We start from the raw sequence: 23,258 nt of genomic DNA on the forward strand, positions 1-23,258 counted from the left end.
TGATGGCACACGCGAAGTTTGACGATGATGAAGAGCAAGCATATGTGATTGGACTTTTTTGTGTTTTACGATAAGCCACACCCCGAACACCGTGACGATGAACCTGACGAAGCCTTTTTCTTTTGTCAAACTTGATCTTTTTCTCCTTCCATCATTACCCTATACCCACCCACACCACATCCCGCAATGCCAGCGATACAGCACATGGAGCTTCATTTCCCGCGCAGCTCACCGGCCTTTGGCTTTGGCAAGATGCCCTCCTTTTCCAACTCCTCGAACGTCTCTTCAAAGGCGTCCCACGTATCCTGATAGCCTGTCCACCCCAACTTCCTCGCCTTGCTCATGCTCGCGACGCACGAGTAGTTCCGTCCGAACAAGAAGGTCACAAAGGTCCAGGTGGCCTTGTCCCAGGTGTCCTGCTGAAGGCCGAACCTGTCTCTAAGCTTCTCCCAGGCCTCGACCACGTCGGGCCTCTGGGCCCACTTCGTCGTGTCGATCTGCTGATGGATGACGCTGTGCTTGCCCTCGAACTCGTCCTTCAGGCCGATGGCTTCGGCGTACACGGCCAGCGGCATCGGCGTCGGCAGCTCCTGGCGGGTGGCCTCGAACCCGTCGTACTTTTCCCCGGGGAACATGTTCGCGGGCACCTTGGCGCCGTACCGCCCGGCCATCTTGGGCCACAGGTTCTGCCAGCTCTCGGTGTCCCCGTTGATGACGTTGAAGGCCTCGTCCCCGGCCTTGGGCTCGAGCGCGGCCCAGGCGCAGAACTCGGCGTGCGTCTTCGCCGACGTCCAGCAGTTGAAGGCCAGGTAGTTCTCCTTGCTCCCCGGGAACGCGAGCTCCCCGCGCGGCAGGGTGGCCATGACGCTGGCGTACAGCCCGATCGCGGTCGCGAGGTTCATGAAGTTCCCCTTGGCCACGCCGATGACGTCCTGCGGGAACGTCACGACCCACGTCCAGCCGACGCTCTTGAGGTCCTCCCTGGCCGCCCGCGCGAGGATGTCCTGCTGCGTGTAGTAGAAGTTCTCGGGCCACGGGTCCCCCCGCAGCCGGGGGTCGGACTCGTGCATCGGCTGCTTCGTGCGGCCCAGGTGCACGCCGTACTGCTTCAGCCCGTTCACCAGGATCAGCCGCTTGAGAGACTTGATGGAGCCGGTGTGGCGCAGGGCGTCGATGAAGTTCTGCAGCATCGCCCCGTTGACCTTCGCCGCCTCGGCTTCGTCGTCCCGGGCCAGGTACGCGCAGAAGAAGATGTACTCGGCGCTGATGCCCGACAGGGACGACGCCATGGATTCCGCAGACGATTGGAGGTCGAGGGTTGCATGGTGGATCTTGGGGTTGGAAGAATGCGAGGACTGCGATCGGGAGAGCGTGGTTATGCTTGTCCATTCAGGCGATGAGAGGAGCTTGTTCGTTATGGCGCGTCCGGTGATGCCGGTTGCACCTGTCACCAAAGCTGTCGGCATTGTGAACCGATAAATTTCAAAGAATGTATATATTCTTGGTCCTAAGGTAGGACAGAAAGGTCAATGCGGGCCGGTCGCTTGTAATTGAGGTTGTCGATAGTCTGTCTGTCTTTCTGAACAAGGCTGACTATGATAGGGGGGTTTGGGGCCCTGCCTCACCGTGGTTGTTGATTTTATTGACAGTCAGAGGACGCCGGAAAAGCTGTTCTTGGAATGTGGTGGTCTTGTAGTTAGATGATATAGATCATACTTTCAGGTGGACTATCGTTCGATTTATTACGGTCCATGATCTAACTGTGACGCTGAGTCCCTCCCACCGAACGTCATGTCAAGGCTAAAGTGAGCATCCCGGGATGTGATATCCGTGGGCGTATAGCCGACCGGACCTGGTTGTCATTGGTCATCAGTGAACAGGATACGGGACTGCTGCTGCTGCTGCTGCTGTCGGATTATAGTGTAGGTACTTGGACGTGGGTGTGTGTGTCTATCTGTGCGTTTTATTCTTTGCCGACCGGGTACGAGGACTGGTGCCTACTTCTCTTTCGTCCCCTCTTTTCCGGGAGCCCGCGGGTTCCGCTTGACAATCAGCAGTTTCCCCTGCCATATCCTCGTCAAGGTGAAGACAAGATTAATGAAGAATACAATCACCAAGAACACCACGATGATAGTCGTGACGACCCGGAAAAAGGGAGAATCCATCTCCTGTGCCAGGACCAGCAAAGACGTGACCAAGGTCCCCGTCGGGAAAATAATGGCATTCCAAGTCGGCGTCCACATCAACTGCCCATGCACTGCACGATCAAGCATTCCGATCAATGCCAGGACCATCCAAACTGCACCCAGCGCGGTCATGAACAGCGCCAAAAGAACACAGGCGACTTCGAGCACGGATGCCGCCGTACCGGTAAGGAACAGTCCCCGGTGATAGTCTCCGAAGGCGCCGTGCGTGTTGGCCGCCGACCCAAGCATCTGCAGCGCCGCGGCCGACTGGCCCATTGGTCCGATGAACATGAACAGTGTAGGCGTGTTTGCCGGCGCCGGCCAACCCTTTGCGAGCAGTTGGTGAAACAGATACGTGGTCAACTTGAACCCCAGCAGGATACCAATACCCACGGAGCAGAACGACGTGATGATGATGGGCACCGCGAGTCGCGCTGAGATGTCGTGTGAGTCGCTCGATACGACGGCGCCGACTAGCGCGAGCGTCGAGACTCCCACGGCCGGGATGATGATCAAGGCCGGCAGTTGCTGGTCAGGCGAGACGATTGTGTGTTGCCGAATGAACGTGGCGAACGCGAAGAAGAGCATGCCGTACATCCACGCCGTGGCGATCCACCACATCACCACCGCGAGCATGGTGAACGCGTGCCCTCCCCACGGCGCGTTGCTGACCGTGAGGCTGATGAAGGAGGTGAGTGTCATCCAGGCGATGCACCAGCACGGCAGGAGACATAGTTCGATCACGCTGCCAGTCAGCTCGGCGTATGATTGTCGTCGGTAGATGAGGAAGTGTAGGGTATATAAAACCGAGAAGACAATGTAGAGAACCAGGTCGACGCAGAAGGCGACGGTCGAGAGCACTCTCAAGCCGGAGAATTGGTACGGCAGTTGATGGAGAAGAACCCCAATCACGCCGGCGTTCATGCACCATGTGAACCTGTTGCGTACCCGAACTGATTAGTATCTGTCATAACTTGGAATCTATCATACGTATCATATCAGACGCCGTGGGACAGGGGTCTGCAGAGCCGCCACAAGACTCCAAGTTAGATAGAATGTGAGAGGGTGTGCTAGTCCACGTACCATATTGGACTAAAATCCTCTACGAGAGCACGAAACGCACTCCTTGTGGCTGTATCGAGGTTCTCGTCATTCCGCTCGAGATCGCGCTGGGTTCTGTTGGCGGATTGTAGGTCGGGGCCATTGTCCTTTCCCACACGCTCTTCGGCTGCTTCGACCGTCATTGTTATAGGTTGTTGTTTGCGTTCAGGATGATCATCAACCTGTGCGGCATCTTCCTGTTGATTTTATGCCACTGTCGGGGTATATTCCTGCGCCATTAATCTTTCTCTTTAATCAGCAGCTTATTGATGTCCATGGTTCGATTCTGCTTCTCCGCAAGCAACCAGACTCCCTTTTCCGAGGATTAGGACGGGGTGTTGGCAGCCGGGTATTCGCCGTTTGAACACGGGATATGGTAGTAAATGTCTCGTACAAAGTACGCCAAACTAGCCACCTTTGGGATGCAAGATTCGGTCTTCCGGCCGCTGCGTCACGACTTTGCATTGGGGTCAAATACTAGCCGTGATCGCTGTGCGCCTTGTGTTTGATGTTGTCATTGGTGCGCGCCCTTGGTGTTTGGGGATGAATAGGGGTTGTATGCCGACGTCTAAGTAGACCCCGGATACTCCGTACCAGTGGAGCAACAATTCACGAGTACATCAAGATGGAAGATTGTCAAACAGAAGGACGCAAGTCCTGATAATACATTGCTGTCTCTCCACAGCAACAACGAGAGTATTTCTCTTCTGACGGACATCTTCAGCAGTATTCAATGATATTGTTCTAGTAGTCCTTCTCTACAATGTTCCATTCTATCTAGAAATACAGTATCGTCCGAGTCCAACTTTCACTACTTGCGTCCGGCGGCTGGCCCAGTGCTATTGGCGACTCCTCGTCTTTCCTCAATTGCCGCAATCCGTTCCTGCTCGGCCTTCTCCATGATCTCTCTCTTGCGCTTTTCATCTCGGGCCACTTGGTCCGGTCTCTTGATTGCAATGTCCTTGGGTCTAAAGTCACTGAAGAGGTATTTAAAGACTTGCTCAACGACCCAACAGCCACAAAAGTCAACAATCATGAGCGTGGTCAATGTCCATTTGAAGTCGCTCCTGAAGGGTACAAGGCGTAGCTTGTCATTGAGCTCTGGCAAGAACTCCGTGCTACCGGCAAAAGCCACAAAAGAGCAAGACAAGAGACCCCAGTACATGCCTCGGTTCTCTCTGATACTCTCACGGAATGGACGGCCTTGGTAATTGATGGCAAAAGTCGAGACTTGCTGAATAAGCTGCATGAGATAGACCGCACTATTGAGCAAGCTGGGTTCGAATTCACCTTCCAGATCAATCTCGTCAGATGGAGGAACGATAGAATACACAACTCGAGAGAGATAGATCAATGTAGCACAGTGAATGGCGAATTGGCCTAGGACGGATCCCAAGATGTAGGCGTTGAGGATGTTTGGCTGAGGTCGTTCGCGTGATAGTGCCTCGACAGGCTTTGCTCGCGATATCGACAAGAAGCACACTGACATGAGCATACCACTGATCGTGACCTGCCCGTCACCGAATTTGATGCCAGCAAGATAAATCACGGATAGAGAGTATGCACTGATCAAGCAGTTGAGGGCGAGGATCTTATACATCTGAATGGTTGCAACCAGTGTGCATCGACCTTGGCGAATGATGTTCGGGATGGCAACAACATTGGCCAACTTGCTGGTAAATGGTGCGGCAACTGAAGCATCGCCTAGCTTAATTGTGGGTGGTTCGCCGTCGTCAAGCTCATTTTCCATCATAGACGAGGTGAATTTATCCGCCCAACTGGCAGCTTTCTGTTGAGCTTCTTGCTGTCGACGTTCCTTGGCTGTGAGATGGGTACTCGACTGTTGGATGGCTTGGGCTCCAGGTGAAGTGATCGTCTCAATGCCCCCAGTTTCAGCATCGCCATTCTCAAGGCTAATGCCCTTCTTCTCAGCAATAGCCTTGATCGCCTTTTCGTGATGCGGGTTGCTTGGACCAGGCGGGTAAAGATGAGCGATTCCAGGCGGGACAGGTGGTGCGGGTTGGTTGAACCGCTTCATGAGCTGAACCTGTTTCTCATAGATCTCCTTCATTTTGGTGGTTCTGAAATGCTCACCGATCTTGGTGAGGTCTTCCTGTGAACCATTGAGAAGTGCCACGCCGACATGAGCCTGTTTCAAAGCACCAACATCATTCGTGCCGTCACCGCACATCAGAGTGGTATAGCCTAGATCTTTGAGCCCAATCAATATCTCCTCTTTTTGCTTCGGAGACACTCGGGCATAGACCCAAGTGTACCTCAGCAAATCCTTGAAGGCTTTCTGCCCACTAAATTTAGCAAGGGCATAACCTGTAACGCACAGATCTTTCGTCTCAAGGATTTTTGGATCGATGGCCCCAGTCGGATCGACAGGGATGATTGTTTTCTCATCGACACTGCGCCAAACCAGCTTCTTGCCTGAATCGTCGTCTTCTGGCGCATCCAAAATCAGACAGTCGCGGTCAACAATCTCAACTTGCCGCGCTACATGAACCGCAGTCAGGGGATTGTCTCCAGTGATCATCACGACTCGGTGACTGCTTTCGTTCAACATCTGGACAGCTCTAATGGCGTCCTCCTTAAGAGGAGTCTGAAGAACCAAGAACCCGGCGAAAGTCAGTCCAGCTTCCACTTCTTCCCGGCTTAGATCGTTGATACGTTTCTGACCAAGTTCCGCTTCGGTAGAAAGATACTTGTAAGCAAGGGCAAGTACTCTAGCGCCATTTCTGGTGAAGTATTTGAATGTTTCTTCGTACTTGGGAGGGACATCAACGAGCATCTTAGCAATTGTCTCAGGGGCTCCTTTGACACCAACGAAAGTACCCTTGCCTCGTCGTCCCGTCTTTGGATCCGTGATAGAAACCGTCGCCACAGAGCTTTGACGCTTGAGAGCAGATGAGAATTGAAAACGTCGTTTGATCTGAACGATGTGAGATGCGCCCGCAGTCGAATGTGCCTTCTTTGACTTTGATGGAGGAACATTTGTCAAAGTATCATTATTGCCCAAAGTCCAATTGAGGGCTGTCAGCGTAGCCTTTTCCATTGGGTCACCGACAATGTCACCCTCGTCGAGCTTGACCAAAGCATGAGCTGTAGCCAAAACAAGAGTTGTGTATACACCACAGTCCGGAACCTTCGTAATGGTCGATTGAGCTCCATCAGCTTCAGTCGGGCGATTTGCTTTGCCTAGGCCTAAACCGGCAATTCCGTCGACAACCAGGTCTTCGCCCGTAAGTGTTCCGGTCTTGTCAAAGCAGGCAATGTCAACACGTCCAGCGAAGGGTATCCTGAAAGGTTCTGTACAGAAGATGGCAAACTTGCTGAGGGCTGCCAGACTAGTGTTGACCGCGAGCGACAGCTCCATGGGTAATTCGGGTGGCACAACGCTGGTGACGATCAGGATACAGTCGAGAAGTAGCTTTGATCTCTTTCTGTTGTTTCGAACGCCTTCCTGCCATACATATCCTGATGCTGCCAGTGCGAAAATCAACAAGAACAAAATGAACCACAGAGCCTCGGCATTGTTGGCCGAAACACGTTCTGTGGAATAGATCATAGTCCGGACAAGACTTCCTTGATTAGTTTCGAAACCAGTCTTCAGGACTACAGCCATAGCTCCATTGTCAGGCGGAGAGGGTACTCCTGACTTGACGGTCGGGATGCTGTCCGGTGCATCCTCGCTAGCGGCAGGATGGGTAATCTGCAAAACTTTTGTCCCGCCCCAAAGTAGAGCATTCTTGTCCAGCCCTTCCGGCTCGATTGGTGCATCGCCGGGTCGGAGCATGATAGACTCTTTGAGAAGCGGAGTGCTTTCACCAGACAACATAGCCTCGTTCACAATAGCAGTCCCCTCAATAAGAATCATGTCGCATGCCACACCAGAATCTTCCTGGGTTCTGCCGACAGACACAAGGTCACCAGGAAGCAGTTTGTCGCTTTTGATCTCCACCCATTTCCTTTCTCGGTACACCCAGATATCATAAGGCTTGATGCTCATACCGCGGAACTCATTCAGAGTTCGTTGTCTTTGCCAAACCACGGTGCTCTCGAACGCCACCAACATGAACAGCGTAAATAGTGAATAGTACCAGTAATCATCAAGCAACCACAGGCCGACACAGAAGACCTGGAAGATGAAGAATGGTGCAACAGCATGCTCTTTCCACAGCTCCATGAAAGTAGGGACAGGGATGTCAAACGTGTTGTCCCCGTAGTGCTGCTGGGTTGTTTCGATTTCGGCCGCAGATGTCAGACCTTTGGTCAGCTGGAACTCTCGGAGCAAAGGCTTCTTCTGCCCGTCCAGAGTATACGATAACGGTGCGAATGTGCCTTTCTCCGACGAGTAATCGAAACGTCTCTTCTGGAAAAGGAAGAAGATCCTGCCATCTTTTCCCTTTTCCAACTTGCATATCGACGGCAAACCGGAATTAACGATAGGAATGACTTTGATAAGCTGCGCATTTTCAACCTTTGTGGCTTTTGTCGTAGTAAAAGCGGTATCCAGATTTACATTCCATTTTGTCGAGAGCCAGGCCAAGGACTGAAGAGTGGTGATAGTCGCTATCCATACAAAGGTCCATTCTTGGCCATCGATGTATTCGTCGTAGAGATCTTCATTGAGATAGAACGCAAGGAAGATTGGCCATAGTATCGTGAAGGGCCACACGTATGCCTTGAGATAGATAGGTAGAGGGTTGTGAAGACTAGCGGACTGGATTTGGTCGTTGTCGACGAGTTTCGCCCTACATTTCGCTCGATTAGAAGTGGCCACGCACTGCAAAGATGTCCAACTCACGGTTTCTGGGCCATGGCGAGCGTCAGTCAAGAGCTCGCGCTCAATCAAAAGTGCGCAGTTGTATCTGCTCAGTGGCAGTGGCTGCGATAGATCTTGGAACACAGTGTCCTAGAAAAAAACGGTACAGTAGACTGACGCAGTTTCTGGAGTCTTCGGCCAAATGCATTCCGCCTCCCTAAACATGCCGCTTTAAGCCGGAGAACTTGGCATGTTTGTCACAGCCTCATCGATAACATAAAACACTTCTTTTGACTCATTTGGCCAGCGGCGATATCAAAAAGGCCAATCCATACATCGACGCCTGAACACCCAGGAGTATCGAGGTGCTCAGAGAACACATACGAGCAGCTTTCTACAATTCCCATTAGTGGGGTCCTTTTGAGGAAATTTGGTTCTGATAAATTCGGTCTCACGTGCCAATCATTGAGACGACCCCCCCAACAGCGTTAGAGGCACGGAATTTCTTATATTCCTGACACCTCTCACATTGGTCTCCTAGTCCGGATGGCTGAACCAGTTGAGGTCAGCAAGACCTTGCCAGAGCGGCTCAAGGAGAAAGTGGAGAATGTTGTGGCAGACAAGAAACCCAAGAAAGAAAAGGCACCCAAACAGCCCAAACCCCCCAAGCAGCCGAAAGCGCCGTCAGAGAAGCCTTCCAAAGCAGTCAACCCAACACCTTCGGGCCCAGCAGACCCGACTGCTATGTTCAAGGAGGGATGGCTTGCGGCTGTGCGAAAGGAACGGCCACTAGAGGAACCCGTTGTAACTCGGTTTCCACCAGAGCCTAACGGCTATCTTCATATTGGTCATAGCAAAGCGATCGCCATCAACTTTGGATTTGCAAAGTTTTATGGCGGCAAGTGCAATCTTCGGTACGATGACACGAACCCAGAGGCCGAAGAAGAAGTCTATTTCACCGCCATCGAGGACATTGTGCGGTGGCTTGGTTTTGATCCAGCGCTCATCACGTACTCGAGCGATTTCTTCGACCAACTCTATGCGTTGGCGGAGAAGCTGATCACCCTGGATGGCGCATATGTGTGTCATTGCACCGACGAAGAACTCAAGGATCAGCGGGGTGGAACCGACCCGAAACACAAGCACGAAAGATACGCTTGTCGGCATCGAGATCGACCTATCGAAGAATCGCTGGCTGAGTTCCGAGCAATGAGAGATGGCAAGTACCGACCCAAGGAAGCCTTCTTGCGGATGAAGCAGGATCTCACAGATGGCAACCCACAGATGTGGGATCTTGTTGCATACCGGGTGTTGGATAAGCCACATCACCGCACTGGCGACAAGTGGAGAATCTACCCTACTTACGATTTCACACACTGCTTGTGTGATAGTTTCGAAGGGATAACCCATTCCCTCTGCACCACGGAGTTCATCCTCTCCAGGGTGTCCTATGAGTGGTTGAACAACAAAGTGGATGTACCACATAAGCCAATGCAGAGAGAATATGGTCGACTCAACATCACAGGGACAGTACTTTCGAAGCGAAAGATCAAGAAGTTAGTGGATGAGAAGATTGTCAACGGGTGGGATGACCCAAGACTATACACCCTTGTCGCATTAAGAAGGCGAGGTATTCCCCCGGGAGCAATCTTGTCTTTCGTTAGTGAGCTTGGAGTCACCACTGCGACCATCAACATTCAAGTCAAACGGTTCGAACAGTCGGTCCGTAAATACCTGGAAATGACAGTACCTCGTCTCATGCTCGTTCTAGATCCAATTCCAGTCATCATTGAGGACCTGCCGGACAATCACTATGAAGAGCTAGAGAATGCGTTTGGACCAAAGGATGTAGACATGGGTTCTCACAAGTTGCCCTTTACCAGAAAGGTGTACATCGAAAGAGATGATTTCAGGGAAGTTGACAGCAAAGACTTCTTCAGGATGGCTCCAGGGAAACCAGTGGGATTACTGAAAGTACCCTATCCGGTGGTTGCAACAAGCTTCAAGAAGGATGAGTCTACCGGCTTGGTCACAGAAATTCACGCGAGGTTCGAGAAACCTGAAGAGGGCGAGAAGGTCAAGAAGCCAAAGGCATACATACACTGGGTTGCTGATGCGCCTGGACATGGTTCGCCAGTCGCATGTGAAGTTCGCGTTTTCAACCCCCTCTTCAAGTCAGACAACCCTGATGCAGTTGAGCCAAGTTTCATGGCAGATCTCAACCCAGACAGCTTGAAAGTCTATCCCAACGCGATGGCCGAGGTCGGCTTGAAGGAGATTCGAGAGCGAGCACCATGGCCGGAAGAGGCCGGGGAGAAGAAGGACAATTGTGGCTTTGAATCGGTCAGATTCCAGGCAATGAGGACTGGATACTTCTGTCTTGATCCTGATACGACGGGGGCAGGGGGTAAAGTGGTGCTGAATCGAATCGTCAGTTTGAAAGAGGACGCTGGAAAGGCAGCATGATTGACGAAGGAAAGTTGCATTGTGCTACGAGAATCAATGGGGCATGTTACGATGGGGTTTGGGAGGAACAGCCTCACCAACGCTTTGAAATGGCGTTGATTGATCGGAATGGTGCCCCTAGGTACCTATTTGAGATAGAATTCACTCTACATATGCTCTCTCCTGGTGACAGTATTTCTACTCAGTGGTACTCACATTTGCCCTGACTGAGATCGCAGCCTGCCCTTTGGCCCAGCCCACTTGATTGGATGACAGTGCTGCTCGCCTCAGCCTTGCACTCTTTCCCGTCCAATAGACCGGAAGGCTTCAACTCTCAAGAGACCGACAAGCCACTGTACTGACTGATGTGAGAGCGCCCGCCCTCCTCTGTAACTTATAGTACTCTCTTCCTAATCTAGTCAGGCCTAGTATCGCGGTGCAGAGATGTAGAGATTGGATTTGCTTTCAAACACAAGATAACTGCCGGAGGTCAAGGACTCAAGGGCTTCAGTAAAACGGTCTTGTCAGAAAAATGACCTATACACACGGCATCGGCGAGTCTTTAGCCCTCTGAGGTATGGCTCTCGAAAGCGAAATGCCCATTCGATTGAAGTCGGTGGGGTGTACTTGTGTCCCGACTTAGATGGGATCGAAGTGACCGTTCCGTAGACATATGGCTGCTTATGTAATACAGATGTTGCGATTGACGAAACGTCGTCCGCCGAGTGGTTGGCCCATCCCCTCCACCACCTCAACCACCTCAGCCACCGTAGTGAAAGGCATCTTCCCCGGCTTCATGGAAGCTACACCCGAGTGCAATGTCCCGGCGCACCATAGGCGGAGGGAGAGTCCTAGGAAGCGGTAGGACTCTTGGACCGCCTGTTCCTCCACCAAAGCCGACCTCCCCTCTACCGTCGCACGTCCTTTCGCCTTCTGACTCGACTCTGTCATTGAATACATCCGAGAGTGAACCGTCTACGCCTCCTTCATCAGATCCTCAAGACATCGCCGCTCGAGTCTCGCTAGACCATGGCGGGCCAGATCTTTCCGCTGCGGCCGTGGCTGCAGGCGACCGTCTGGTCTGTCCTATCTGCAATGAAGAGATGGTCACACTGTTACAGTTAAACCGACACTTGGACGATGTACATAAGGAGATTGAAGAGGAACAACAAGATGAAGTGAAAGATTGGTTCAAACAACAAATGGTCAAGGCGAAGAAATTCCAGCCGTTGGCTGTTTTGAACCAGAAACTCAAGGGCTTGGATGTGTTCGAATCCAATCACGATATGGCTCGGAGCAGTACGCCTCTCCCTAGGATCGATTCCATCGCAAGGGAAAGTGTTCCTCCTCCTACTCCGCCGAAGCCGACTCCTGCGGTGATTGACCCGGACGATGTCATAACAAAGCAGCATTGGCAGAAACGAACCGGATACGATGTATGCTCAGATCCTTCATGTGGGAAGAGATTAGGCGCAGGAACCGGCGTTGTGAATTGCCGGCACTGTGGCAAGCTCTTTTGCGACGAGCATACCATGTATCAAATGAAATTGTCAAGGTCTGCCCAGCATGAACCCGTTCGAGGACTATGGTATCGGGTATGTGAAACGTGCTATAAGAGCCGCGAAGGCTACATGGACAGGCACGGTCTTGAACGAAATCGGATGGAAGACTTCGAGAGTGTCAGGCGGAAGAAGCTCAGTCATCAGGAAATGGAGGTCTCCAGACTTGAGAAGAGACTCTCCAGGTTAACACAACTACTTGCAAATCCACCTGAAGAAGTAGTACAGCCTTCAACGAATAAGAGATGGTCGCTGAACTGGGGCCAGAACGATCCTCGAAAAGCCCTCGAGCAGAGTATCGTCGTTTGGCAGAATGACACCGATGTCCTTCGATGTCCGTACTGCCAGCAGGATTTCACGCAGTACACATTTCGACGGCATCACTGTCGGACATGTGGGAAAGTTGTTTGTGGAGATCCCGTTACTGGCTGCTCGATAGTTATCGGTCTTGATGTTGCTAAAAGTAAGTTCATTCATTCTTACCCTCCCAGATCCTCTTACTGATATTCCATGACAGCTAACCCCCGTCGCTCTACAACAGAAAAGCCGGCCCCGGACAACACTGTCGCTCTCGATATCCGCCTGTGCAAGGAATGCAACCACACGATCTTCTCGCACCGGGATTTCCAGACTTCACTGACCTCACCGGCCATTCAAACATTCTCCCGAGCATACAACAACCTCCTACAATTCGAACGGGGCATCCGCTTATTATTGCCCAAATTCCAAAAACTTCTCCAGGCACTACAAGATCCCGACCACCCGCCATCTTCATCACAAATCTCAGACGCATCACGAACACGGAAGCGTCTAATGGATTCATTTACGCAATACGACATCGCCGCCCGGCGGATGCGTGATCTACCAAGCCAATCTCCCACCCAACTCAAGCTACAAAAGGCGATCTACCAGAACGCCACCCAGTTCTTACACCTGCACATGCTGCCTTTGAAGTCGCTGCCGAAGGTTCTTAAGCACGCCACCCCCCATGGCAGTGGTAGTAACAATCCCAAACTCGACCCTCGCGACCCCCGATCGTCCCTCGCCGTGCTGAACAACAACCATGTCCGACACGACAGTTCATCAAACTTGTCTGTGGTTAGTTTCGCATCCTCGCGCGTCAGCGAGCTGGAGGCGGAAGAAAAACAATTGCGCGAGCGACTTATTGTGCTCGAAGAACAAAAGTTCATGGTGCAAGAAATGATTGCAGACGCCAACAAACGACGCAAATTTGATGAAGTTGCCGCTCTGGCTGGCAATGTGGAGGACCTCAGCACAGAAATTGATAGTGTGCAAAAACTCGTAGATAACTTACGAGGAGAATTCGACAGCGTCTATACGGGCGGCGGAGGCTTGGGCAGCGGTGTGAACAGCCCAGTCCGAAGAGTCAGCGACATGGGCACGAGCCCTCAGTCGTCGACGGGCCACGGAAGGTTGAAGAACGTCCTCACTGCGGGCGAATGACCATAAAGCATGCATGCGGCTTCACATGCCCTAAATGAGTGTACTTAGTCCTTTTACAGCGAGCGGGCGTCGGGCATCTGAAGCTTTTTTGTTTTTTATTTCAAGCACCAGAACGTGACGGGTTTCGGAAACTTCATGACTATAGTCCGGAAAAGTCGAGGCGGGCAAGATAGAACCTCGGGGCCTCGACCGGGGGCCAGATATGAAGGTGACAATGACATGACAAAACCTATAGAGAGGACGTGATGGTTATGAAACAGTCAGCGGTTTCCGATACACATTCAAGGCTTCCATCTACCCGAGTCTCATCTTATGACTCATCAATTGGTGGCTTTTCGTCCACTCATCCTGCAAAGAATCACCAGCTCCTGATTTTTTCCCATGCTCATGACGTCCAAAACCAGGCTCTCGTTTCCAACCCCCCATTATCCACGTTATTCTTGAAACAATCATTCGTAATTCGTCAAAATCTATTGATACAGAAGCCATTTGGAAAGGAAAGAGCCACAAAAAGAAAAATTAAGGTCGTCGAACCGCCGTTCAGCCAAGCAGAGCCCGTCGGCGCGCCTCGTCGAGCACCGCAACGAGGAGTTCGTGATTCGCAACCCGTACGCAGTTATCCTGTGGCTGTTGTTCCGGGCCGTCGACCGCGTTGACTGCCCTTGCCACGAACTTGACGCGATGGTCACAGGAAATGGCGTAGGCGGCGGTCGATATCCTGGAGATCTTCATCGGTTCAGGCTTTGCCTGTTCAGGTTCGTCGACACGGGTCGCGGGGCCCGTGGCGGTGTACTCGGTGTCGACTGGCAGCTTGAGACCAGTGTGCGCCCAGATAAAGTTCGCTATCGTGCCCATGAAGTGGTCCCTGTTGTTGGGCAGCCCGGGTTCCGGGATGGCTTTGAGCACGGCGAAAGGAGCCACGGCCACGTCAAGCGATTTCAAGTGCGGTGCGACCGGGGCGGAAAAGGTTATTGTGAGTTTAACACTGCTGATGACGTCGATGAAGAGATCCTGCATCTGCGATTGCGTTAGGTCTGACGAAGACGACGACGAAGTCGTGAGTGATGAGGAGATCGCCGAGAGGTAGGTTTGCAGGGTGCCCTGGATGAACCTGGAGGGCAGGTGCAGAGAGTAGATGTCGGGTAGCGGCGTGAACTTGTCGCATAGGTAGGAAAGAAGCGCCTTCAGGACCGCGGGCGATGACTTGGAGAGGAGGACTGCAGTCTGGTCTTCTACTGCGACGGACGCGGCGCTCAACGGCGCAGTCCGGTTGCGCTTCGAGGCGATGGCAAGACTCGTAGTATGGGTGTAGATGATGAATTTGTAGGTCGACTTCTCGTATATGAGACTTATTGAGATTCCGTGAATACGGGAACTAGTGTCGTCGTCTCGTCTTCGCTTCCTGCCCGCACTGTAATGCGTTGGGGTCTGCGCGGCTGCAGACGTTCCTTGTCCCAGCTGGGTCCATTTGCATTGCCTCAAAAGACCGAGCTTCTCCTTCTCTTCCTCAGACTCGTAGCGCGGGCGGTCGCGGCTGATGGACTCTGCGAAGCCTTCGGCGTGGCTGGAGAGTATGTCTGTTTGTTGTGATCGCTCCGAGTCTGTCGATGTTGGGGCAAGGAGGGCGAGGAATGAAGGTGTGAGCTTTCGCACACTGTGGACGAGCCACGATGTGTCATAAAACGCGTCTTCCATCTCGGAATGAGGCGCTAGAGTGTTACGAAGGTATGTTCTTTCATCAAGTACTGGTGCTCGCACTGATGTTCTCGCCATTGAAACTCCGTCGATGAGACGCGGTTCGAAGCGAGGAAACGCGCTGTCACGTGATGATTATAGTTAAAGCTATCGCAATCGCTATCGCTTTCTTCGAGGGACAAACTCCAGCCATGACGCTCAACCAACCCAACCACCAGACGCAGCATTTCTAGAGGTAGCGCATGAAGCCCAAAGGCATAATGGATATTATTTCCCAGAATCATTACTGTCGGCCCAGCTATATCATGGGGACATTCCTTGCAGTAAAAGATCCTACCAAACGACCCTTGACCTGTTCATTTGACATCTTTGGATTGCAACATGCATTGACCGCATCCGAATTGCCCGGCGCATGCTGTGGCGAGTACAAAGGCCCGCCACTCATCCTCATCCTCTTCCTGATTTTATCTAAAACTTCGAGCAAGATCCCCATGGAGTTGTCGATGATCTTGGATATCGAAAAGGAAGCGTACTGGCGTTACGACAATACGAATCTAACCTCTTCCGGAATAGCTCTGAGATAAGAACTCAAACGACTATTTCCTCGCATCAGCTTGTCAACCCAGTTGAGATCACAATGTCCCCGCGGATCTTCTCGATCCAAGCCACTTCAATCGCTGGAGTCTCGGGTCGGTATCAATGGAAAGTATTACCACAGCAAGGAGGCGTCATTGCCCTGATGCTTATGATGTATATTCTGGGAGTGGGTTGTCATTCCAGTGGTTCTGTTTCTCTGCCTTTTTTCTGCTTTTTGTGTGTTTGCTTTCAGACCAACTGTCCCTTGGCGCTACCATTCGTGCTCCCCTGGGACATCCCTATGATATAGGTGATATCAGAGGAAATGGAAGACCCAAAGGGCAATTCAGAGCACATTGTCGATAAGATCAACAATCTAGATACCCAGCAACCGAAAGATATTCTTCCTCCGTCTCCCCCACCCACAGATGGCAATGTCTCAGAAGCCGAAGATGAGAGCGTCGACATCCCATTACCTCCTCCCTCTACCATTCCTACAAAGACATTAGACATCGACCTGAAGACACCTGACAGCCACGTGCCTCGAGATCCGAGACTGATAAGACTAACGGGTGTACACCCTTTCAATGTTGAAGCACCGCTCACAGCGCTCTTCAATGAAGGATTTCTAACGAGTCCTGAACTATTCTATGTCAGAAATCATGGAGCTGTGCCACAGGTCAACGACGAAGATATCATCGACTGGGAGTTCACAGTAGAAGGCCTGGTTGAGAATCCTCTGACCATTACACTCAGATCGCTGATGACGGAATTCGAGCAAGTCACATATCCAATAACGCTAGTATGTGCAGGCAACAGACGGAAAGAGCAGAACATGGTGCGGAAGAGCAAAGGCTTCTCCTGGGGAGCCGCTGGACTGTCAACTGCACTTTTCACTGGAGTCGTCATGTCCGAAGTGATTCGGCGAGCCAAACCAAAGAGAAAGGCAAGGTATGTATGCATGGAAGGTGCAGACAAGCTCCCGAATGGATACTACGGAACATCAGTGAAATTAAACTGGGCTATGGATCCGAATCGTGGCTTTATGCTCGCATACAAGATGAATGGTGAAACCCTCCGACCCGACCACGGGAAGCCTTTGCGTGCCGTTATCCCTGGGCAGATCGGTGGTCGTTCCGTCAAATGGCTCAAAAAGCTGATAATCACCGACGCACCCAGCGACAATTGGTACCACATTTACGATAATCGAGTATTGCCGACCATGGTCTCGCCGGAAGAATCGGCCAATAACCCAAAGTGGTGGACAGACGAAAGATATGCTATCTACGACCTGAGCCCCAATTCAGCGATCTGCTACCCTCAGCATGAGGAGCAGTTGAGCCTAGCCGAGGCAAACAGCACCTATACCGCCAGAGGATACGCTTACAGTGGTGGTGGAAGGCGCATAACCCGGGTGGAGGTAACTCTCGATAAAGGCACAACATGGAGGCTTGCCAATATCGATTATGCCGAAGATCGATATCGTCAGGTGGAGAAAGACATGTTTGGAGGTAGACTCGATATGTCGTGGCGTGAGACGTGCTTTTGCTGGTGCTTCTGGTCAATCGATCTTCCCATCTCTGATCTCACTGGATCAAAAGATATCTTTGTACGAGCCATGGACGAGAGCATGAATGTGCAACCACGAGATATGTACTGGTCTGTGCTTGGCATGATGAACAATCCGTGGTTCAGGGTCACCATTGCTCTAGAAGGCGAATGTGTGAAGTTTGAGCATCCTACGCAACCTGCACTGATGCCAGGCGGCTGGATGGAGAGAGTCAAGAATGCCGGGGGCAATCTTGCAAACGGATTCTGGGGCGAGAAACTTGAAGGTGAGGAGGCGGCTGTGACCAGCAACCAGCCGACGAAGGAGATCTCGATGGTGAAAGAAGGCCTGAAGAAGACCATCACGATCGATGAACTCAGAAAGCATGACGGCGCTCAATCGCCCTGGTTTGTCGTCAAAGGGGAAGTTTACGACGGCACAGCCTTCCTAGACGAACATCCTGGTGGAGCACAGAGCATCATTTCAGCAGCTGGTCTCGACAGTACCGATGAATTCATGGCCATCCACAGTGAGACCGCTAAAGCGATGATGCCGAAATACCACATTGGCTCGTTGGACGATGCCGCAAAGACGGCACTAACAGAGGCAACGGTGGAACCAGACCAATCAGCTACACCAACAGAAACATTCCTCGATTCGAAAGCCTGGAAGAGGGCTATCCTCAACGCCAAGAAGAGTGTATCCTGGGACACACGGATCTTCACCTACAGGCTAGATCACCCTGAACAACGGCTTGGCCTCCCAGTTGGCCAACACCTGATGGTCCGGCTGCGAGATCCTGTGACCCGAGAAGCGGTGATTCGAAGCTATACACCAATATCTGAAATCAACGATAAGGGACATGTCGACATGCTGGTCAAGGTTTATTTTGAAGATGCATCTTGGAAAGGCGGCAAGATGTCTCAAGCCATGGATTCACTTCCGATCGGCCACTTCATCGAGATGAAGGGCCCCATTGGGAAGTTTGAATACCTAGGAAACGGCAAATGCCTGGTTCAAGGGAAGGAGAGATTTGTGCAAAAGTTCGTCATGATTTGTGGGGGCAGTGGTATCACGCCAATCTATCAGGTGTTTCGCGCTGTTATGAACAATTCCGAAGATGAGACACGATGTACCATTTTCGACGGCAATCGCCTACTCGAGGATATCCTTTGCAAAGACGAGCTCGATGCTCTGGCGAGTAGGAACGAACACCGGTGTACAGTTCTGCATACTCTCACCCAGGCTCCCGACGACTGGACGGGACTCCGCGGCCGCATCAACGGCCAACTGATTCAGGACAACTGTACCAGGACAGACGACACGTTGGTGTTGGTATGTGGTCCAGAAGCGATGGAGAAAAGTATTCACCAGGCATTGTTGGAGCAAGGCTGGCCCGATGACCAGCTGATGTTCTTCTGATGAGTGTGCTACTGTTACGATGATGTATGAGATTTATGGAAATAAACAACAAGCATTTGGTTAGCGAGCATGATGAGGACGTCGGTATAGCGAGTGGCCATTGAAGTTGTTAATTATGAGTAGATGAGTAGATGAGTAGATGAGATGGCAGCGCCCACGATCTACCTCTGGCTGAGGCCCCTTAGGGGCGAGTTGTGATGTCAAGGACACTGTCGCTACCTTATTAGTAGGGGTACTTTGTAACTTACCATACATAAAATACATGACATGGTGAGGCTCGCTTATCGGGGCTGCGTGATTGGCTCTTGGCGCATTTTACCTCGAGATCTACATGGGTGGTGTCGGCCAATCATTCACTCCGACTCTGCTTATCTCTCGCGCTTATTATGTGTTATTTCTTACACGTGAGAAATCTTCAACACCGTGGAAAAGCTCAAAGCTCACCATGGCTGCTTCTTCTTATCGAGAACTTACTCTCAGATGCCGGTCCGTCTGTCCGCTGGGTCTGCACTGGCGACAGCGATGATCATGATTTTGCACATCGATTCATTGGCCCTTCCAAGGGCGGACCGTTGCTCCGTGGTTTGGTCGAATATCTTTCTGGTGGCTCCTACACAGCGATCTGGACATCACTCCATCCCCGCGGGCCGTCAGCCTCGACTGATAAGCTGACTTGCATCTCGTTTCGTTGGCTGGCCTTTTTCTATGAGGCTCTTCTTGCTCTCCGCGGACATTGACCTCACACAAGTGGCGCCGTCGAATCACATTTCAAGCTCGTAGTTTTGCCATGGCTTGATCGACTATCTGCGCATCTCTGCTTCAACTCTGCTCCCTGCTTTTGTGTCTGAGTGCTTTTTCATTCCTTTCTTCCTTCTCGCTGTGCTTATCGAAGAAGCCTTTGTGCTCTTTTCTGCTAGATGCTTTGGCTATAATTGATCAGGCGAAGAGCCGAGCTATTAACGCATTACCTCCAGCATTATCGGAACCAGGAAAGCCCTGGGCGGGTTAATTGCCCGGTATGGCTAACAACCAGACACCAGAGCGAAGCGAGGATGCCCCTAATGGTGGCCCACGCAAAAGGATCGTGGTAGTAGGCCTGGGCATGGTCGGCATAGCATTCGTGTATGTTGTACTGCTCTGGATTATTCCCAAGATATCATTATGACTGACTTCTTTCCAGTGAAAAGTTGCTGAAACTCGACGCAAAAAGACATGAATATGACGTTGTGGTCATTGGCGAAGAGCCTCATCTCGCATATAACCGCGTTGGATTGACCAGTTTCTTCCAGCATCGACAAGTCGAGTCCCTGTACTTGAACCCCGAGACGTGGTACAAGAATCATCCGAAGGAATCTTTCAACTATCATCTCAACACCCTCGTTACAGAGATCAGGCGCGAGGAGAGGACTGTCATCACAGCCAAAGGTGACGAGATACCATACGACATACTCGTTCTTGCCACTGGTTCCGATGCTCTTCTCCCGCGACATACCCCCGGCCACGACGCGAAGGGAGTATTCGTCTACCGGACCATCGACGATCTCCAAAAGCTGATCTCCTTCTCATCAACAGTGAAAGGCACGACGGGATGTGTTGTAGGAGGCGGTCTTCTCGGCCTCGAAGCAGCCAAAGCCATGATGGACCTGGAGGAGTTCGATAAAGTCAAGCTTATCGAGAGAAACAGATGGGTGCTCTCCAGACAACTAGACGCCGACGCAGGAACCATGGTCGTCGAGCTCGTCCGCAAGCTCGGCCTGGACGTCATGCTAAGCAAGCGTGTGGGCAAGATCTTGACAGATGCCGACAACGCCGTCAAGGGCATCGTCTTCGAAGACGGAGAGCAGATCGATTGCAGCTGTGTCATGTTCGCCATTGGCATCAAAGCAAGAGATGAGCTGGCCCGCAAGGCTGGCCTGAAGTGTGCCGACCGCGGCGGTGGCATCACAATCGACAACGACCTGCGGACAAGCGATCCCAACATCTATGCCATCGGCGAATGTGCCAGCTGGGAGAACCAGACATTTGGCCTCATCGCACCGGGTGTCGAGCAAGCAGACGTTCTCTCCTTCAATCTAACACAAGCCAAGTCCCATTCACCTCGCACATTCAAGAAGCCAGACCTCAGCACCAAGTTGAAGCTCTTAGGCGTCGAGGTCGCGAGTTTCGGCGACTTTTTCGCTGACCGTGACGGGCCCAAGGATCTCCCCAAGCGACATGTCAAACGTGAAGAGCGCAAAGCCTCTGAATCCCAAGCTGGTCAAGCACAGGATAAAGTCAAAGATCTAACCACCGGCCCGCCTCCTCCTGCCGTCAAGGCCCTCACTTATCGAGACCCCTTTGCTGCCGTGTACAAGAAGTACCTCTTCACACTTGACGGCAAGTACCTCCTTGGTGGGATGATGATCGGTGACACAAAAGACTACGTCAAGCTCGTGCCAATGGTCAAGAACAAAAAGGCCCTCGACGTGCCACCATCCCAATTCATCATCGGTGCCAGTAAAGACGGAGACGAGGGAGGGGATGATCTTACAGACGACACGCAGATTTGTTCCTGCCACAACGTGACAAAGGGCGACGTTGTACAGAGTGTCAAGGATGGTTGCAAGGCCCTCGGCGAAGTAAAGACTTGTACGAAAGCAGGCACAGGATGTGGCGGATGCATGCCGCTGGTGACCAGCATCTTCAACAAGGCAATGAAGGACATGGGTAATGAAGTGTCGAACAACATCTGCCCACACTTCGCCTACAGCCGCGCAGATCTCTACAATATCATCTACGTGCGCAAGTTGCAGGATTTTGGCAGCGTCATGCGCGAGGCCGGCAAGGACCCTGAGAGTCTAGGCTGCGAGGTGTGCAAACCTGCCGTTGGTAGTATCCTGGCCAGCATGTTCAACAAACATATCATGGACAAGCCCCTTCGCGGACTGCAGGACACGAACGACAGATACCTGGGCAACATCCAACGCAACGGCACCTTCAGCGTCATACCCCGTGTGGCCGGTGGTGAAATCAGCCCTGAGAAATTGATCGTCATCGGGCAAGTCGCAAAGAAATACAACCTCTACACCAAAATCACAGGTGGCCAGAGAATCGACATGTTTGGCGCAAAGAAGCAGGACCTTTTGGACATCTGGTCCGAGTTGGTCGCCGGAGGTCTCGAATCAGGCCATGCGTACGCCAAGTCGCTACGAACGGTCAAGTCTTGTGTCGGCACGACGTGGTGTCGCTTCGGCATTGGCGACTCGGTCGGAATGGCCATCAGACTGGAAGAGAGGTACAAGTCGATCCGGGCACCGCACAAGATCAAGGGCGGCGTTTCAGGATGTGTGCGCGAGTGTGCCGAGGCGCAGAACAAAGACTTTGGGCTGATCGCGACCGAAAAAGGGTTCAACATCTTCGTCGGCGGCAACGGCGGAGCGACCCCGCGACACTCGGAGACGCTGGCCAAAGACGTGCCGCCGGACGACGTGATCCCCATTCTCGACCGGTACCTGATGTTCTACATGCGCACGGCAGACAAGCTGCAGCGCACGGCGCGGTGGGTCGAGCAGCTGCCCGGCGGCATCAAGTACCTCCGCGAGGTCGTGCTGGAGGACAAGCTCGGCATCTGCGCCGAGCTGGAGAAGCAGATGCAGGAGCTCGTGGGGACGTTCTTCTGCGAGTGGACCGAGACGCTCAACGACCCGGAGAAGCGCCGGGCGTTCCAGCAGTTTGCCAACTCGGACGAGACGCGCGAGCCCGCGGTCGAGAAGGTCGAGGAGAGGGGCCAGGTCCGGCCGGCGTACTGGCCGCGGGACTCGGTGCACGACGACTTCAAGGGCACCAAGTGGAGCAGCCTGACGTGGCAGCCGATCGTCGAGGCGCGCAAGTTCCAGGACCTCGACACCGGGTCCTCCCAGACCGTCATCCGCGGCGACACGCAGCTGGCGGTGTTCAAGCTCAAGGGCAAGTACTACGCCAGCCAGCAGATGTGTCCGCACAAGCGCACCTTTGGCCTCTCGGACGGCCTGATCGGCGAGACGACGGCGGCGGCGGCGCCTGACTGCAAGGAGGACAGCAAGCTGTACGTCAGCTGCCCGTACCACAAGCGCAACTTCCAGCTCAACGGCGCCGTGAACTTTGACAAGCCCGACGCCGGCGCCGGGTCCTGTTCGAACGACACGTCCATGTCCATCGCCACGTTCCAGGCCGAGGAGCGCGGCGACGGCTGGGTGTACTTGAAGCTCCCGCCCGTCGAGGAGATGGATGCCGTGCTCGGGACGAGCAAGTGGGTCGTCAAGTCCCAGGAGGCCCAAGACCCGTTTGAGAGTCTGGACAAGAAACTCGGCCTCCATAAAGGGTTGAGGCCGTCGAGGACCGTGGGCGCCATGCCCGGCACAGGAAACGTCATGGCCGCCAGGAGGACAGTGGGTGTCGCCGCACAGAGGAGGATTGATTGGTGATCCGTTTTCCCCCTCCCCAAAAGGAAAAACAAAAACCAAAAATATAAA

General features: G+C 52.6%; 8 protein-coding genes across 8 annotated transcripts; 4 read left to right on the forward strand and 4 right to left on the reverse strand.

Moving 5' to 3' along the window:
• Positions 1-212: 212 nt before the first annotated feature.
• On the reverse strand, positions 213-1,466 carry PV08_07412 (uncharacterized protein; the record flags this gene model as incomplete). Its single annotated transcript, XM_016381742.1, has 1 exon — positions 213-1,466. The coding sequence occupies one exon, from the start codon at positions 1,464-1,466 to the stop codon at positions 213-215; it is 1,254 nt and encodes a 417-aa protein (XP_016234844.1).
• Positions 1,467-1,997: 531 nt separating this feature from the next.
• Positions 1,998-3,430, reverse strand: PV08_07413 (uncharacterized protein; the record flags this gene model as incomplete). The annotated part of the gene is made up of 2 exons (XM_016381743.1): positions 1,998-3,123; positions 3,270-3,430. The coding sequence occupies 2 exons, from the start codon at positions 3,428-3,430 to the stop codon at positions 1,998-2,000; spliced, it is 1,287 nt and encodes a 428-aa protein (XP_016234845.1).
• Positions 3,431-4,098: 668 nt separating this feature from the next.
• On the reverse strand, positions 4,099-8,114 carry PV08_07414 (uncharacterized protein; the record flags this gene model as incomplete). Its single annotated transcript, XM_016381744.1, has 2 exons — positions 4,099-8,047; positions 8,101-8,114. 2 exons carry the CDS (start codon positions 8,112-8,114, stop codon positions 4,099-4,101), a joined length of 3,963 nt encoding a protein of 1,320 aa, XP_016234846.1.
• Positions 8,115-8,604: 490 nt separating this feature from the next.
• On the forward strand, positions 8,605-10,524 carry PV08_07415 (glutamine-tRNA ligase; the record flags this gene model as incomplete). The annotated part of the gene is made up of 1 exon (XM_016381745.1): positions 8,605-10,524. The coding sequence occupies one exon, from the start codon at positions 8,605-8,607 to the stop codon at positions 10,522-10,524; it is 1,920 nt and encodes a 639-aa protein (XP_016234847.1).
• Positions 10,525-11,321: 797 nt separating this feature from the next.
• On the forward strand, positions 11,322-13,526 carry PV08_07416 (uncharacterized protein; the record flags this gene model as incomplete). The annotated part of the gene is made up of 2 exons (XM_016381746.1): positions 11,322-12,525; positions 12,580-13,526. 2 exons carry the CDS (start codon positions 11,322-11,324, stop codon positions 13,524-13,526), a joined length of 2,151 nt encoding a protein of 716 aa, XP_016234848.1.
• Positions 13,527-14,066: 540 nt separating this feature from the next.
• On the reverse strand, positions 14,067-15,221 carry PV08_07417 (uncharacterized protein; the record flags this gene model as incomplete). Its single annotated transcript, XM_016381747.1, has 1 exon — positions 14,067-15,221. The coding sequence occupies one exon, from the start codon at positions 15,219-15,221 to the stop codon at positions 14,067-14,069; it is 1,155 nt and encodes a 384-aa protein (XP_016234849.1).
• A 901-nt stretch (positions 15,222-16,122) lies between these two features.
• PV08_07418 (uncharacterized protein) lies at positions 16,123-18,768 on the forward strand (the record flags this gene model as incomplete). The annotated part of the gene is made up of 1 exon (XM_016381748.1): positions 16,123-18,768. One exon carries the CDS (start codon positions 16,123-16,125, stop codon positions 18,766-18,768), a length of 2,646 nt encoding a protein of 881 aa, XP_016234850.1.
• Positions 18,769-19,786: 1,018 nt separating this feature from the next.
• On the forward strand, positions 19,787-23,210 carry PV08_07419 (nitrite reductase [NAD(P)H], large subunit; the record flags this gene model as incomplete). The annotated part of the gene is made up of 2 exons (XM_016381749.1): positions 19,787-19,890; positions 19,949-23,210. The coding sequence occupies 2 exons, from the start codon at positions 19,787-19,789 to the stop codon at positions 23,208-23,210; spliced, it is 3,366 nt and encodes a 1,121-aa protein (XP_016234851.1).
• Positions 23,211-23,258: the final 48 nt, after the last annotated feature.

This window comes from Exophiala spinifera, assembly GCF_000836115.1.
Source record: "Exophiala spinifera strain CBS 89968 unplaced genomic scaffold supercont1.5, whole genome shotgun sequence".
Lineage (NCBI taxonomy): Eukaryota > Fungi > Ascomycota > Eurotiomycetes > Chaetothyriales > Herpotrichiellaceae > Exophiala > Exophiala spinifera.